The following is a 17,500-nucleotide window of genomic DNA, read 5'->3' on the forward strand; positions in this document are numbered from 1 at the left end:
GTTAGCCCTGATAAACCCTACAACATGGCATTATATAAATATATATATATATATATATATAGAGATATCTATATATATATATATATATATATATATATATATATATTTTTTTTTTCTTACGTCTTGGCTTGTGGCGCCGGTAGGCCTTCATAATAGGGCCTGATGGTCGGCCCCAGCCCGTTGTGGCGCAGGCAAGTGTTTATAGTGGCGCCATCTTCACTTTTCAGCATTTTCCATTTTAGACCCCTGGTTGCATAATATAGATTCTTGGGGGGGTGTTGGAGGGTCATGCGACGCCGATCTAGCACAGTTTTTGTGCTATTAACACTTGTTTTCTTTTATTCTCCTCTTTTCTCTGTTCTTTCTAGTATTTTGTCTTCTTATTGTTCTTCCTGTACTTTCTTTCTTACTTCCTTTTTGTCATTTTTCTACTTTTTTTTTGTTGTTGTTGTTGTTGTTGCTGTTTGTCTTTTTTTCTCTTATCTCTTCTTTTTCAACTTCTCAATATCCAACGATTACTACTATTTTTTTAAATTGAAGTTTAACCTATCAACAACTTTTCTAATTGAAGTGCAAAGGTTAAAAGCAACACACACACACACACACACACACACACACACACACACACACACACACACACACGCACCAATCTTATTTCTCCTCTTCCTGTTTATCCTGTCTTCTTTTCTATCTTTATTTTTTTATCTTCTTTCCCCTGTCTCTTATAACTTGTCTCCTTTTCTTCTTCCTGTACTCTTTTTCCTTGTTTCCTTTTTGCCTTTTTCTTCTTTCTCCTCTTGTTCTTGTGGTAATTATCCTTTCTCATTCCTTTTTTCATCTCTTTTTCTACTCGTCTGTCACTACCATTTGTTTACAGAGCTACCCAATTAACCTCAGACAAAACGACCCGATCAGTTACCTCAGACACCACACTCATTAGGAACACAACACAACATATCCGTTCCATTCAAGGGGACTAACAGCAATCCATGGTCCGCGCCCAGCTGCTCTTCCTATGCATGTAGATGAGGAAGCAACACCAGATAGCTCCCCTGCATGCATGACGTCACTTCCTCATATGAACCAAAGGAGTAGCCTGGCCTATATGATATTTTGCCGCGTGGGGTCAAATTCTTCAACCTTTCGATGCCCAATTACATACATTTAACAGGGCTTTCGTAGGATTTGCAGGCCTTTCCATGGGTAGTTTTATGACCCTGCTAGTAGTTTGACCCTTCTCCTGTACCATGAACCTAATATAACACTCGTGAGAACCCGTATGATCTCCTTTTTGACCTTTGGAAAGCCTTGCTAAATGTATGTGCTTGGGCATATGAACCAAATGAGTAGCCTAGCCTATATATTTTGCCGCGTGGGGTCAAATTCTTCAACTTTTCGAAGCCGAAGTATATACATTTAACAAGGATTTCGTAGGATTTGCAGGCATTTCCATGGGTAGTTTTATGACCCTGCTAGTAGTTTGACCCTTCTCCTGTACCATGAACTTAATATAACACTCGTGAGAACCAGTAATTTTTGACCTTTGGAAATAATTAATGTGAGGGGCGGAAACGTCAGAATATACGACATCATGGGTAACATTCTTCAGCCTTTCAGCGCCCAAGCACATACTTTTAGCAAGCCTTTCCAAAGGTCAAAAGGAGATCATTCTGGTTCTCACGAGTGTTATACTAGGTTCATGGTAGAAGGGTCAAAAACACATACATTCAGCAAGGCTTTCGTAGGATTTGTAGGTGTTTCAATGGGTAGTTTTATGACCCTGGTGGTTGTTTGACAAAGTTCCTGCAGCATGAACTTGAAGCAACACTCATGGGGACGCGTTTGACCTCTTTTTGGGTCGTTAGAAATGATTGATGTAAGAGAAGAAGCGTCATAAGATTTAAGATTAGCGACCTTGACGTGGAGATGCGAGTCCGTAAGGGATTTCAACGCGGCAAGACGGTCTTAACTTTATAAACAGATCAATTAACTAATAGCCTCTTCCATTTAGCATAACCTGTTTCTGGGTCGTGATCTGTAGAGTCCCTTGATAGATAGAGTCCCGACAACCTAAGATTTGGACGCCATTATTGGTCCTGTTTTCACCACGAGAGCGTGTGCTAGCGTTTGAAAAGCACGGCGAAAACAGGCCCAATAATGGCGTCCAAATCATAAGGACTCTACAGATCACGACCCAAAAACAGGTTACGCTAAATGGAAGACGCTATAACTAACGGGGAGCATACGTCAGGAGGAGCGTCGCTTCACTCAAGTACCCGTCGAATCCACCCCTGACGGTCAACCCCAAGCCCCTCCTAGGATCGATCGACTTGCCCAGCCATAATTGGCCTCCTTCACTCAGGGTTGCCTCGTGCAGAAACATAATTATAAGTGGGTAGGCGGTGGCGTAGGTGGTAACGTACTGGGCCCACGTGCACCGCGTGATGGACGACGCGCGTTCGAATCCCCACGCTACCACTCGGATTTTTCAGTCACCGCCGAGTGGCTTAAAACTACCCACATGCTGTCCTGAAGACCACCCATCAACCCGGACTCTAGAGGAAGCCGTCCAAGCGAATCAAGAACGAGTTCCGGGGGGCAGCATGAGCCAATGCAAGATGGCGCCACTATAAACACTCGCCTGCGCCAGAACGGGCTGGGCCGACCATCAGGCCCCACCTGGAAGAAGCCTTGGGCCGACCATCAGGCCCCACCGGGAAGATGCCTACCGGCGCAATAGGCAACAACGTAAAAAAAAAAAAAAAAAAAAAAAAAAGTAGGATCGATGTCCGTGCTCATGCATACAGCCGGAGTTGGCGTTCATGGACTAAGGGCCGCTTTCATAGTCGTTTTGTTTGTTTTGATCGTTACCAATGGCGGCGATCGACGCTATAATTTTCCACGTGAAACTGCCTGGCCGATGGGGTAGTGGCAGCTGCAGAGGAAGCGAGAGGTGTTGACAGTGTGTGGTAAGGCGCGGGTCTAGGCTAACCCCGCAGCCGCCACTACCCCATTGGCCAGTTTAAAGTGGAAATTCTATAGCGGCGATCTACGCCATTGGTGACGATCAAAACAAACAAAACGACTGTGAAAGCGGCCCTAAGCTGGTAACAGACCTCGGTTCAATCTCACAATGAAGTCCATGGTTCTACACGGAGGAATTCCAGTGATACCCCAAGACACAATCTATAAAGGAACAGCCCGCGCAAAGTACTACAAAGGAGTCACCGCTAACACCTCGCCGCGTTTTCTTCATGTGCATCACAAGACGAGGATTTCTTCAAGGCTCAGCTCCACGGCGCCTTTAGTGGTGGAGCATAATAGTCTCAGCATTGCGTAGTACACACGCCACTCGCCATCAACAGAAGGAATAATCAAGCAAGGTGCAGCAACCGTGACCTGCCTTCTCATTACTTTAGTGTCTCCACCAGTTCTCGTTAGTAGCGGATCCGGGGGGGGGGGGGGGCAGCGCACTTACAAAGATTCACTGAGTTCTGGGAGGGGGGTATCAGTAGTAACAAATGTACGGAAGTGGGGGACTGGAAGTGGGGGGACTGGAAGTGGGGTTGGGGGGTGAGCAGGGGGTTACAGGAGTGGGGTAATTTGCAGGGGGTTACGGAAGAGGGGTATCTGGACCCCCCTCTAACCCCCTCCACCCATCTCTTTACCTTTTCACCCCCCTCATCCCCCTCACCCCCACTCGGACTAGCGTACGGAAGCGAGAAGGTGAGAGTAGGGTGCCCAGCAGGGAGGGAGGGGGGTGACGGGAGAAGGATACTTGAAGGGTTAAGATAAGATCTTTCTTTGACCCTCGAATGACCACGAGATTATAATCACGGAAAAGGTTAAGGACATTAGGTTAATGACCAGGCTGAAATATGAATTTACTCTCTAATGCAAGTCCGAAAATAAAATAAAAAATCGCCATTGAACGTAAGACTCGATAAATTATTTAAGTGTTTGCTGGATGTATTGTCTCATGATCTTCTTAATTCTCAATTCTCAACTTGTTTCTTCATATTGCTTTCCTCAACCTATAGCTATATTTTTTTTACTCCGTTTATTTGGTGCCATCTAACCCTAAACACTGCAGCACCAAGTCTTTTTTTTCTGATTTTGCATTAATTAATGTCTTATATCTCATTTCTTAACTTCTTTCTTATTATTTCTTTTCTCAACTTGCATTTCTTTATATTTTCTGCATGCTCTTCGATGTCATATGACCTTAGGCGTTGCCGCATCGAATTTACCTTTTTCCGTGAAAAAGGGATCATGTGTGTGTGTGTGTGTGTGTGTGTGTGTGTGTGTGTGTGTGTGTTCCATTCCCTCCGATTCTTGAGAAATCTGCGGCTAGCTCGAAATTTTGTGGGCCATCTTTTTTAGCCGATTATATGCTCCGAAGCGGAATTTAGTGAGATTCTTATGGTATCTTCAAATTCCTCATACGTCTATTAGTTCGAGTTACACCGAGAAAACTGATTTTTTCTCTCGGTAGGGGTGCCCAGCAGGGAGGGAGGGGGTGACGGGAGAAGGGATACTTGAAGGGTTAAGATAAGATCTTTCTTTGACCCTCGAATGACCACGAGATTGTAATCACGGAAAAGGTTAAGGACATTAGGTTAATGACCAGGCTGAAATATGAATTTACTCTCTAATGCAAGTCCGAAAATAAAATAAAAAATCGCCATTGAACGTAAGACTCGATAAATTATTTAAGTTTTTGCTGGATGTATTGTATCATTATCTTCTTATTTCTCATTTCTCAACTTGTTTCTTCTTATTTCTTTCCTCAACTTATATATATTTTTTTACTCCGGTTATTTGGTGCCATCTAACCCTAAACACTGCAGCACCAAGTCTTTTTTTCTGATTTTGCATTAATTAATGTCTTATATCTAATTTCTTAACTTAGATGTCATATTAACTTAGGCTTTGCAGCATCGAATTTACCTTTTTCCGTGAAAAAGGGATCGTAATGTGTGCGTGTGTGTGTGTGTGTGTGTGTGTTCCATTCCCTCCGATTCTTGAGAAATCTGCGGCTAGCTCGAAATTTTGTGGGCCATCTTTTAGCCGATTATATGCTCCGAAGCGGAATTTAGTGAGGATTCTTATGGTATCTTCAAATTCCTCATACGTCTATTAGTTCCCGAGTTACACCGAGAAAACTGAATTTTTTTTCTCTCGTCAGAGTAGCTTAACAAATAAAAATCACTCATTAATTAATGTCTTATATCTCATTTCTTAACATATTTCTTCTTATTTCTTTTCTCAACTTGCATTTCTTTATATTTTCTGCCTGCTCTTCGGTGTCATATGACCTTAGACGTTGCCGCATCGAGTTTACCTTTTTCCGTGAAAAAGGGATCATGTGTGTGTGTGTGTGTGTGTGTGTTCCATTCCCCTCCGATTCTTGAGTAATCTGCGGCTAGCTCGAAATTTTGTGGGCCATCTTTTTTAGTCGATTATATGCTCCGAAGCGGAATTTAGTGAGGATTCTTATGGTATCTTCAAATTCCTCATACGTCTATTAGTTCCCGAGTTACACCGAGAAAACTGAATTTTTTTTTCTCTCGTCAGAGTAGCATAACAAATAAAAATCACTCATTAATTAATGTCTTATATTTCATTTCTTAACTTATTTCTTCTTATTTCTTTTCTCAACTTGCATTTCTTTATATTTTCTGCCTGCTCTTCGGTGTCATATGACCTTAGACGTTGCAGCATCGAGTTTACCTTTTTCCGTGAAAAAGGGATCATGTGTGTGTGTGTGTGTGTGTGTGTGTTCCATTCCCTCCGATTCTTGAGAAATCTGCGGCTAGCTCGAAATTTTGTGGGCCATCTTTTTAGCCGATTATATGCTCCGAAGCGGAATTTAGTGAGGATTCTTATGGTATCTTCAAATTCCTCATACGTCTATTAGTTCCCGAGTTACACCGAGAAAACTGAATTTTTTTTCTCTCGTCAGAGTAGCATAACAAATAAAAATCACTCATTAATTAATGTCTTATATTTCATTTCTTAACTTATTTCGTCTTATTTCTTTTCTCAACTTGCATTTCTTTATATTTTCTGCCTGCTCTTCGGTGTCATATGACCTTAGACGTTGCCGCATCGAGTTTACTTTTTTCCGTGAAAAAGGGATCGTGTGTGTGTGTGTGTGTGTGTGTGTGTGTGTGTGTGTGTGTGTGTGTGTGTGTGTGTGTGTTCCATTCCCCTCTGATTCTTGAGAAATCTGCTGCTTGCTCAAAATTTTGTGGGCCAACTTTTTTAGCCGATTATATGCTCGAAGCGGAATTTAGTGAGGATTCTTATGGTATCTTCAAATTCCTCATGCGTCTATTAGTTCCCGAGTTACACCGAGAAAACTGAATGTTATTCTCTCGTCAGAGTATCCTAACAAATAAAAATCGCTCAGAGCTCCTCATCTACGTTCCTTAGAAAGATTGCCATATGTTACTATTAAGAAACTTATCCCAACAACTGCAAATTTGACGCACTTTCATCGAAAACTTAATTTTTAATAATTTTTTATTTACTTTTATGGCGCGTTTCGCGTCATCGTCCTCAGAACCTTTTACCCTTGATGACATGAAATGCGTCATCGTGCGCGAAGGGTTAAATAAGTCAGATTTATCTCAAATTCACTGTCTGGGCAGACAAATATTCGGAAAAGAGAAGGCAAACCAGTTTGTAGATATATATAAATATGCCGTATATTCACGTCCTTATGGATATCTTCTTGTTGATTAGGGTTTAAATACTCCTGAATCCTACAGTTTCGCTCAAACATTGTTGGAGAGCCTCCCAGATGAACGCGTATTCAATGGTGAACTCCAGGAAAAAGGAACTCTTACACGTTCTATACTCCCAACATAACGAACCCTATGGTTTAAGCTCTCAGCTACTTCTGATCTTACTCTCTTAAGCCTTTGCAGTTACTTTCTTAAACCATCGAAGCCCGCCTTCCTGAAGTCAGGTATTAAGTCTTGTTTCTGCTGACTCTATCCTCCCATTTAATATTAAATTTAATTTCCTTATGATCACTGTTACCTAATGAACCCCAACCTCAATGTTGCTTATTATGTCCTCTTTATTAGTTAACAACAAATCCAAAATATTTTCTTCCCTCCTTCGCACTGTTTTGTATATAGTTAGAACTTAAATTAGCTGAACCATCTATCCTGGAAGAAGCTATAATTTTCTAAATGCTACAATAAAGTCAATATGACCGATGAATATACGGCACGTCACAATGTACAAACTCACTGTCTTCTCTGTAAATACGGGTTTTAAAAGGTAAAGGTAAAACATCATGACCATGAAAAATCAGGAAACAATTACATTGAAGCTTATTGTAATAGATGCAACCTTCAAATGAAAAAATCACAAATTGCAGCGTACTCTCATTGCACATTATGCGGATTACGACATGACGTTAATCCCGCGTGAATTAACGCTACCTGGCTTTGAAAATCAAACTAAGACCAAAACATTCAGTTCAGAAATACCATGAAGTCATCATAAATGACTTGAGATTTATTGACACGTATGTCTTTATGTCTGGTTCACTCGCGGCTTTAGCGAACCAATTCATCAGCACTGGGAACGAGCCCATGTGCACACAACAGATGTTGAAAGATGTGCCAGCACCTGCGTTACCATTATTGATCAAGGGAAAGAAGGTTTTGTTATGACTATATGGACTCGATGGAACGACTTTCTGAGACACGTCTTCCATCCCGCGAAGATTTTTTCAATTCGCTTCAAGAAGCAGAACTTTCGAAAGTGATTATAAACATGCTCAGAATGTTTGGAAAGTAGCTGGATGTCAGAGCCTGATGGACTATTTGTTGCTTTATGTAAAAGTGGATGTGTGCCTTCTATGTGATGTCTTCCTAGAGGGAGAGGTATTTTGAAAACACAGTGGAGGTTGGATATTGTAAATTATGTTAGCCTGCCAGGATTTGCCTATGACTCTTTTTTGTTAAAAACACAGCAGGAATTAGAGATGCTTAGTAGCCCACACATATATCATTGCATTCAAACAAATGTGCGTGGGGCTACACAAGTGTTAATGCGTCGTTTTGTACGCACCAATAACATCTACACGAACCCTCAGTTTAATCCAAAACATGATAGAAACACTTTCCTTTCATATCTTGACTTCAACAGTCTTTATCCACTGTAATACAAGAGAAGTTACCATGTGGAGATGAGAAAACTAGATGAGACAGAAATGCACTGGTATTTGAGCGGGAGGGGTAGTATAGGTCAATCATGCTACCGTTGGCGATTTTGGATACCTCATTCTGTGCAATACTGAGGCTGTCTCACGTGAAGTCATTGAGAAAACGGATGACCTCCCACTGACCATCAGAAGACACAATATCATCAATAGAGATATATCGTCAGCCGCACACGAATGGTATGAAGAAGAAAACCGTCCAGTACCGTGTAAGAACATAAAACAGATTGGAACACATGTTGCTCAGGAGAAAATACTGTTTGCTCTGTCCCTCCTTAAACTGCTATTCAACTAGGCCGGGTTGTTAAAAGTGCATGCTATTTATATGTTTAAGCAAAGCACTTTCTTGCGGACTTCATTCAGGATAACATAGAAGCCCGCAAAAGTGCTACTTGCCCTATCAAGAAAACTGCAATCAAGTGTATTTCAAACAGCATTTTGGTCGATACCTGATGAACGCGGCCAAATATAGTGAAGACATAGATATTGTCACCAACCGCGAAAAGTTTTGAAGCTGGCCCGAAGTCCTTACTTTAAACGCGTTGTACCCTCAATGATGGTCATGTAGTTGTAGTTCGCCATAAGAAATATTCACAGACGAATCATCCAAACTACATTGGCTACTACGTCCTAAAGCTGTCCAAGCTGCGACTATATGATTTCTTTTACAGTATCATGAAGGCTCATTACGGGGATCAGGCGAAACTAGTGTATTGTGACACTGATTCCTTAATAACAGAAACTGAAACTCCTGATCTATTAACAGAGTACTCGCAGGAACCCTTTAAAAGATATATAGACACAAGTAACTTTAGCTCCTCACATTCCTTGTACAACACAGACAACAAAGGCAAGCTCAGTTTCTCAAGTCTGAAGTGAGGAAAGAACCATCTCAGAATTTGTAGGTGTAAGAACAAAGTGCTACTCCATCCCCATGGCAGACAGTGACCGGTTGAGTTCAGCTAAGAGCGTTCCAAAGCTCATAAAGAAAAAAAAAATTGCTCATCAGCGATACAAAGACGTCCTATTCAGAAGCAAACATTTACCTTTGGCTATCAGGGATTCACAGTGCGTAATGGACGAATGAGTACAGTAAAATATCCCAAGAGGGATATCTGTAGTTCAGGACAAAAGACACTGCTTTAGCACCTTGGAGTTACGACCTTACGGTCATCCCGATAATTCTACAGGGGTAGAGGAGGAGGAGGAAGAGAAGGAAGCTGTAATCATAATTTGACCAAATTCAAATAAACATTGAGTTTGTTTGACTTGTTTATATGTCCTTTATCAAAAAATGAATGAAAAAACAATAATTGTCTTAAAATTTATTCGATTTGTGGAAACATGTAGACAAAACGCGTCTATGTTTCGATCTGGCTCATATAAAAAAAAAGAAAAAAAGACTCGCGAAATGTGCGCGGCGGCGGCACCAGCGGGTCCTGCGGCGACATCATGCGACGACAGGATGCGACAGGATTGCGTGGGCTCGGGGCGGGGCGGGGCGGGGCGGCAGCACTGGGGCTAGTGGTGGTGACGAGTGAGGTCCTGTATGGAGCCAGACCACTGATTTAAGCGTGTTATACAAACCACGATAAAGGAACTAGAAAATTATTTATGCTGAGAATAGCTTCGTGGAATGTAATACACTTCAATATGAAAAATCAATAAAGTCAATACTTACTTTTTATGAACACGTGTTAAATGTTTGATGTCATACGGGCATTATAAACTTGCTGTAAGCGAATCTCATCACGTGTTCATCATTCCTCGAATATTCGGTCTTGGAAAACTCCATACAAATTTTTTCAAGAGTTTCTCTTACACCCAAGTGTGAAACATTGTAGGCAAAGTACACGACATAAGCCCCGCACACATCGCTTCGCGTGCTTTGAAGTCGAAATGCATTTTTATATATCCTGAGCCCAGGGTAAGCAATATATTTAAAATAATCAGAGTATAATTTGAGGTCGAGAGCATAACTATCTAAGAACACTATCATGTCCGGTTCATAGTAGAGACAAATCCAGTGTCTCATTTCTCTTTTAGAATAACTTGGTAGCGTGCTGCCGCCCCGCCTCGCCCCGCCCCGAGCCCACGCAATCCTGTCGCATCCTGTCGTCGCATGATGTCGCCGCAGGACCCGCTGCTGCCGCCGCCGCGCACATTTCGCGAGTCTTTTTTTTTATTTTTTTTATATGAGCCAGATCGAAACATAGACGCGTTTTGTCTACATGTTTCCACAAATCGAATAAATTTTAAGACAATTATTGTTTTTTTTCATTCATTTTTTGATAAAGGACATATAAACAAGTCAAACAAACTCAATGTTTATTGGAATTTGGTCAAATTATGATTACAGCTTCCTTCTCTTCCTCCTCCTCCTCTACCCCTGTAGAATTATCGGGATGACCGTAAGGTCGTAACTCCAAGGTGCTAAAGCAGTGTCTTTTGTCCTGAACTACAGATATCCCTCTCTTGGGATATTTTACTGTACTCATTCGTCCATTACGCACTGTGAATCCCTGATAGCCAAAGGTAAATGTTTGCTTCTGGAATAGGACGTCTTTGTATCGCTGATGAGCAATTTTTTTTCTTTATGAGCTTTGGAACGCTCTTAGCTGAACTCAACCGGTCACTGTCTGCCATGGGGATGGAGTAGCACTTTGTTCTTACACCTACAAATTCTGAGATGGTTCTTTCCCTCACTTCAGACTTGAGAAATCCGAGCTTGCCTTTGTTGTCTGTGTTGTACAAGGAATGTGAGGAGCTAAAGTTACTTGTGTCTATATATCTTTTAAAGGGTTCCTGCGAGTACTCTGTTAATAGATCAGGAGTTTCAGTTTCTGTTATTAAGGAATCAGTGTCACAATACACTAGTTTCGCCCGATCCCCGTAATGAGCCTTCATGATACTGTAAAAGAAATCATATAGTCGCAGCTTGGACAGCTTTAGGACGTAGTAGCCAATGTAGTTTGGATGATTCGTCTGTGAATATTTCTTATGGCGAACTACAACTACATGACCATCATTGAGGTACAACGCGTTTAAAGTAAGGACTTCAGGCCAGCTTCAAAACTTTTCGCGGTTGGTGACAATATCTATGTCTTCACTATATTTGGCCGCGTTCATCAGGTATCGACCAAAATGCTGATTGAAATACACTTGATTGCAGTTTTCTTGATAGGGCAAGTAGCACTTTTGCGGGCTTCTATGTTATCCTGAATGAAGTCCGCAAGAAAGTGCTTTTGATTAAACATATAAATAGCATGCACTTTTAAACAACCCTTCCAAGTTGAATAGCAGATTAATTAGGTACATAGCAAACAGTATTTTCTCCTGAGCAACATGTGTTCCAATCTGTTTTATGTTCTTACACGGTACTGGACGGTTTTCTTCTTCATACCATTCGTGTGCGGCTGACGATATATCTCTATTGATGATATTGTGTCTTCTGATGGTCAGTGGGAGGTCATCCGTTTTCTCAATGACTTCACGTGAGACAGCCTCAGTATTGCACAGAATGAGGTATCCAAAATCGCCATCGGTTGCTTGATTGACCTAGCCCCCCTCCCGCTCAAAAACCAGTGCATTTCTGTCTCATCTAGTTTTCTCATATCTCCACATGGTAACTTCTCTTGTATTACAGTGGGATAAAGACTGTTGAAGTCAAGATATGAAAGGAAAGTGTTTCTATCATGTTTTGGATTAAACTGAGGGTTCGTGTAGATGTTATTGGTGCGTACAAACGACGCACAACACTTGTGTAGCCCCACGCACATTTGTTTGAATGCAATGATATATGTGTGGGCTACTAAGCATCTCTAATTCCTGCTGTGTTTTTAACAAAAAGAGTCATAGGCAAATCCTGGCAGGCTAACATAATTTACAATATCCAACCTCCACTGTGTTTTCAAAATACCTCTCCTCTAGGAAGACATCACATAGAAGGCCAACATCCACTTTACATAAAGCAACAAATAGTCCATCAGGCTCTGACATCCAGCTACTTTCCAAACATTCTGAGCATGTTTATAATCACTTTCGGAAAGTTCTGCTTCTTGAAGCGAATTGAAAAAATCTTCGCGGGATGGAAGACGTGTCTCAGAAAGTCGTTCCATCGAGTCCATATAGTCATAACCAAAAACCTGCTGTCCCTTGATCAATAATGGTAACGCAGGTGCTGGCACATCTTTCAACATCTGTTGTGTGCACATGGGCTCGTTCCAGTGCTGATGAATTGGTTCGCTAAAGCCGAGAGTGAACCAGACATAAAGACATACGTGTCAATAAATCTCAAGTCATTTATGATGACTTCATGGTATTTCTGAACTGAATGTTTTGGTCTTAGTTTGATTTTCAAAGCCAGGTAGCGTTAATTCACGCGGGATTAACGTCATGTCGTAATCCGCATAATGTGCAATGAGAGTACGCTGCACTTTGTGATTTTTCATTTGAAGGTTGCATCTATTACAATAAGCTTCAATGTAATTGTTTCCTGATTTTCATGGTCATGATGTTTTACTCCTTTACCTTTTAAAACCCGTATTTACAGAGAAGACAGTGAGTTTGTTCATTGTGACGTGCCGTATCTTCATCGGTCATATTGACTTTATTGTAGCCTTTAGAAAATTTTAGCTTCTTCCAGGAGTGTGGGTTCAGCTAATGTAAGTTCGTTCTATATACAAAACAGTGCGAAGGGAAGAAAATATTTTGGATTTGTTGTTAACTAATAAAGAGGACATAATAAGCAACATTGAGGTTGGTTCATTAGGTAACAGTGATCATAAGGAAATTAAATTTAATATTAAATGGGAGGATAGAGTCAGCAGAAACAAGACTTAATACCTGACTTCAGGAAGGCGGGCTTCGATGGTTTAAGAAAGTAACTGCAAAGGCTTAAGAGAGTAAGATCAGAAGTAGCTGAGAGCTTAAACCATAGGGTTCGTTATGTTGGGAGTATAGAACGTGTAAGAGTTACTTTATCCTGGAGTTCACCATTGAATACGCGTTCATCTGGGAGGCTCTCCAACAATGTTTGAGCGAAACTGTAGGGATTCAGGAGTATTTAAACCCTAATCAACAAGAAGATATCCATAAGGACGTGAATATACGGCATATTTATATATATCTACAAACTGGTTTGCCTTCTCTTTTCCGAATATTTGTCTGCCCAGACAGTGAATTTGAGATAAATCTGACTTATTTAACCCTCTCGCGCACGATGACGCATTTCATGTCATCAAGGGTAAAAGGTTCTGGCGGACGATGACGCGAAACGCGCCATAAAAGTAAATAAAAAATTATTAAAAATTAAGTTTTCGATGAAAGTGCGTCAAATTTGCAGTTGTTGGGATAAGTTTCTTAATAGTAACATATGGCAATCTTTCTAAGGAACGTAGATGAGGAGCTCTGAGCGATTTTTATTTGTTAGGATACTCTGACGAGAGAATAACATTCAGTTTTCTCGGTGTAACTCGGGAACTAATAGACGCATGAGGAATTTGAAGATACCATAAGAATCCTCACTAAATTCCGCTTCGGAGCATATAATCGGCTAAAAAAGTTGGCCCACAAAATTTTGAGCAAGCAGCAGATTTCTCAAGAATCAGAGGGGAATGGAACACACACACACACACACACACACACACACACACACACACACACACACACACACACACACGATCCCTTTTTCACGGAAAAAAGTAAACTCGATGCGGCAACGTCTAAGGTCATATGACACCGAAGAGCAGGCAGAAAATATAAAGAAATGCAAGTTGAGAAAAGAAATAAGACGAAATAAGTTAAGAAATGAAATATAAGACATTAATTAATGAGTGATTTTTATTTGTTATGCTACTCTGACGAGAGAAAAAAAAATTCAGTTTTCTCGGTGTAACTCGGGAACTAATAGACGTATGAGGAATTTGAAGATACCATAAGAATCCTCACTAAATTCCGCTTCGGAGCATATAATCGGCTAAAAAAGATGGCCCACAAAATTTCGAGCTAGCCGCAGATTTCTCAAGAATCGGAGGGAATGGAACACACACACACACACACACACACACACACATGATCCCTTTTCACTGAAAAAGGTAAACTCGATGCTGCAACGTCTAAGGTCATATGACACCGAAGAGCAGGCAGAAAATATAAAGAAATGCAAGTTGAGAAAAGAAATAAGAAGAAATAAGTTAAGAAATGAAATATAAGACATTAATTAATGAGTGATTTTATTTGTTATGCTACTCTGACGAGAGAAAAAATTCAGTTTTCTCGGTGTAACTCGGGAACTAATAGACGTATGAGGAATTTGAAGATACCATAAGAATCCTCACTAAATTCCGCTTCGAGCATATAATCGACTAAAAAGATGGCCCACAAAATTTCGAGCTAGCCGCAGATTACTCAAGAATCGAAGGAATGGAACACACACACACACACACACATGATCCCTTTTTCACGGAAAAGGTAAACTCGATGCGGCAACGTCTAAGGTCATATGACACCGAAGAGCAGGCAGAAAATATAAAGAAATGCAAGTTGAGAAAAGAAATAAGAAGAAATATGTTAAGAAATGAGATATAAGACATTAATTAATGAGTGATTTTTATTTAAGCTACTCTGACGAGAGAAAAAATTCAGTTTTCTCGGTGTAACTCGGGAACTAATAGACGTATGAGGAATTTGAAGATACCATAAGAATCCTCACTAAATTCCGCTTCGGAGCATATAATCGGCTAAAAGATGGCCCACAAAATTTCGAGCTAGCCGCAGATTTCTCAAGAATCGGAGGGAATGGAACACACACACACACACACACACGCACGATCCCTTTTCACGGAAAAGGTAAATTGATGCGGCAACGCCTAAGGTCATATGACATCGAAGTTAAGAAATGAGATATAAGACATTAATTAATGCAAAATCAGAAAAAAAAAGACTTGGTGCTGCAGTGTTTAGGGTTAGATGGCACCAAATAACCGGAGTAAAAAAAAATATATATAAGTTGAGGAAAGAAATAAGAAGAAACAAGTTGAGAAATGAGAAATAAGAAGATAATGATACAATACATCCAGCAAAAACTTAAATAATTTATCGAGTCTTACGTTCAATGGCGATTTTTTATTTTATTTTCGGACTTGCATTAGAGAGTAAATTCATATTTCAGCCTGGTCATTAACCTAATGTCCTTAACCTTTTCCGTGATTACAATCTCGTGGTCATTCGAGGGTCAAAGAAAGATCTTATCTTAACCCTTCAAGTATCCCTTCTCCCGTCACCCCCCCCCCCCCTCCCTCCCTGCTGGGCACCCCTACCGAGAGAAAAAAATCAGTTTTCACGGTGTAACTCGGGAACTAATAGACGTATGAGGAATTTGAAGATACCATAAGAATCCTCACTAAATTCCGCTTCGGAGCATATAATCGGCTAAAAAGATGGCCCACAAAATTTCGAGCTAGCCGCAGATTTCTCAAGAATCGGAGGAATGGAACACACACACACACACACACACACACACACACACACACACACATTACGATCCCTTTTTCACGGAAAAGGTAAATTCGATGCGACAACGCCTAAGGTCATATGACATCGAAGAGCATGCAGAAAATATAAAGAAATGCAAGTTGAGAAAAGAAATAAGAAAGAAGTTAAGAAATGAGATATAAGACATTAATTAATGCAAAATCAGAAAAAAAAAGACTTGGTGCTGCAGTGTTTAGGGTTAGATGGCACCAAATAACCGGAGTAAAAAAATATCTCTAAGTTGAGGAAAGAAATAAGAATAAACAAGGTGAGAAATTAGAAATAAGAAGATCATCATACAATACATCCAGCAAAAACTTAAATAATTTATCGAGTCTTACGTTCAATGGCGATTTTTTATTTTATTTTCGGACTTGCATTAGAGAGTAAATTCATATTTCAGCCTGGTCATTAACCTAATGTCCTTAACCTTTTCCGTGATTATAATCTCGTGGTCATTCGAGGGTCAAAGAAAGATCTTATCTTAACCCTTCAAGTATCCTTCTCCTGCTGGGCACCCTACTCCTGTCACCTTCTCGCTTCCGTACGCTAGTCCGAGGGGGTGAGGGGGGATGAGGGTGAAAGGTAAAAGAGATGGGTGTGGAGGGGGTTAGGAGGGGGGTCCAGATACCCTTCCGTAACCCCCGCAATGTATCTCCACCCCTGCTCACCCCCAACCCCCACTTCCAGTCCCCCACTTCCGTACATTTGTTACTACTGGTATCATTCCTGTGAACACTACTACTAGTCTACTAATTATAATGACAATAATAATAACAACTAAATTCTCTTATGATGGGTCACGAACTGGGGTACAGCAAGTTCTTTTGTTCTCTTGACCCCCTCCCATGCTCCCCGCCACTATTATTTTTTTTGTATAGGCTACTACGTCAGTGCTTGCATCCTTGTTAACACCCGCTGTGAGAGACTGAAAGGTCCATACTCCCAGACGCTTAATTTTGGCTCTCACAACAAGAAAGGAGATTATATAGTCGGGTTCCCATAATTGTTGTCGGAAATACATGAAGATATGATACTGGGTGGACTGCGTGGACCGGGATTGTATTGCTGAAGAGATTGTATTGCTTAATTAAGAGAGAAAAAGAAAGTGGGAGAAAATATGTGTCGGTGGGGTGCGCGGGCCGGGATTGTATTGCTGAAGAGAGAGCGAGCCGAGTGACAAAACCTCCAATGGGGAACAAAAGCTTAATCTGCGTGCTGAATAACCTAATTTCGTGTGCTTATTTTACATTCTAATCTGTTGCTGGCGTGACACATCTACCCTCACCATCGCTTAACTGCATTACAATTTGGATCAGAGAGGAACAGTATGAAGTTAAAATAGAGCTAACTTACGTGGGCCATCCGTGGGTTAGGATCGAGGTGATGGGTGTTATTCTATAGTGCGCCATTCTTTGTTTCTTCTTCACCCTACGCGCACTCCATCCTTCTTCCTTCCTTCATTCATTCATTCATTCATTCATCGGAGTTTTACCCTCAACTTCATCCTTCTTCTTTCCTTTCTTCCTTCGGGGCTTCATTCACACTTCTCTTTTCCTTCCTTGCTTTGGACCTTTACCCGCATTCCATATCAGTCTTCCATCTTTCCTTTTCCGGAGGTTAACCCACTCACAGTACGCCATCCTTCTTTCCTTCCTTCTTTGGGTTTTCATCCCTCACTCAGTCCTTCGTCCTTCACTTGTTTCCTTCCTTTCCTACTTC

At 40.9% G+C, this 17,500-nt stretch overlaps 1 protein-coding gene across 1 annotated transcript in view; it reads right to left on the reverse strand.

The window, feature by feature from the left end:
• The window catches only part of LOC126986254 (solute carrier family 23 member 1-like), a 51,487-nt gene extending 34,329 nt beyond the window's left edge, over positions 1–17,158 (reverse strand). The window contains exon 1 of the mRNA XM_050842231.1: positions 17,135–17,158. Coding sequence (XP_050698188.1) covers positions 17,135–17,143 — 9 coding nt within the window. The 5' untranslated portion in view covers positions 17,144–17,158. The remainder of the gene's footprint in view (positions 1–17,134) is intronic.
• Between the last annotated feature and the right edge of the window lie 342 nt (positions 17,159–17,500).

Source organism: Eriocheir sinensis, chromosome 61 (assembly GCF_024679095.1).
Source record: "Eriocheir sinensis breed Jianghai 21 chromosome 61, ASM2467909v1, whole genome shotgun sequence".
Lineage (NCBI taxonomy): Eukaryota > Metazoa > Arthropoda > Malacostraca > Decapoda > Varunidae > Eriocheir > Eriocheir sinensis.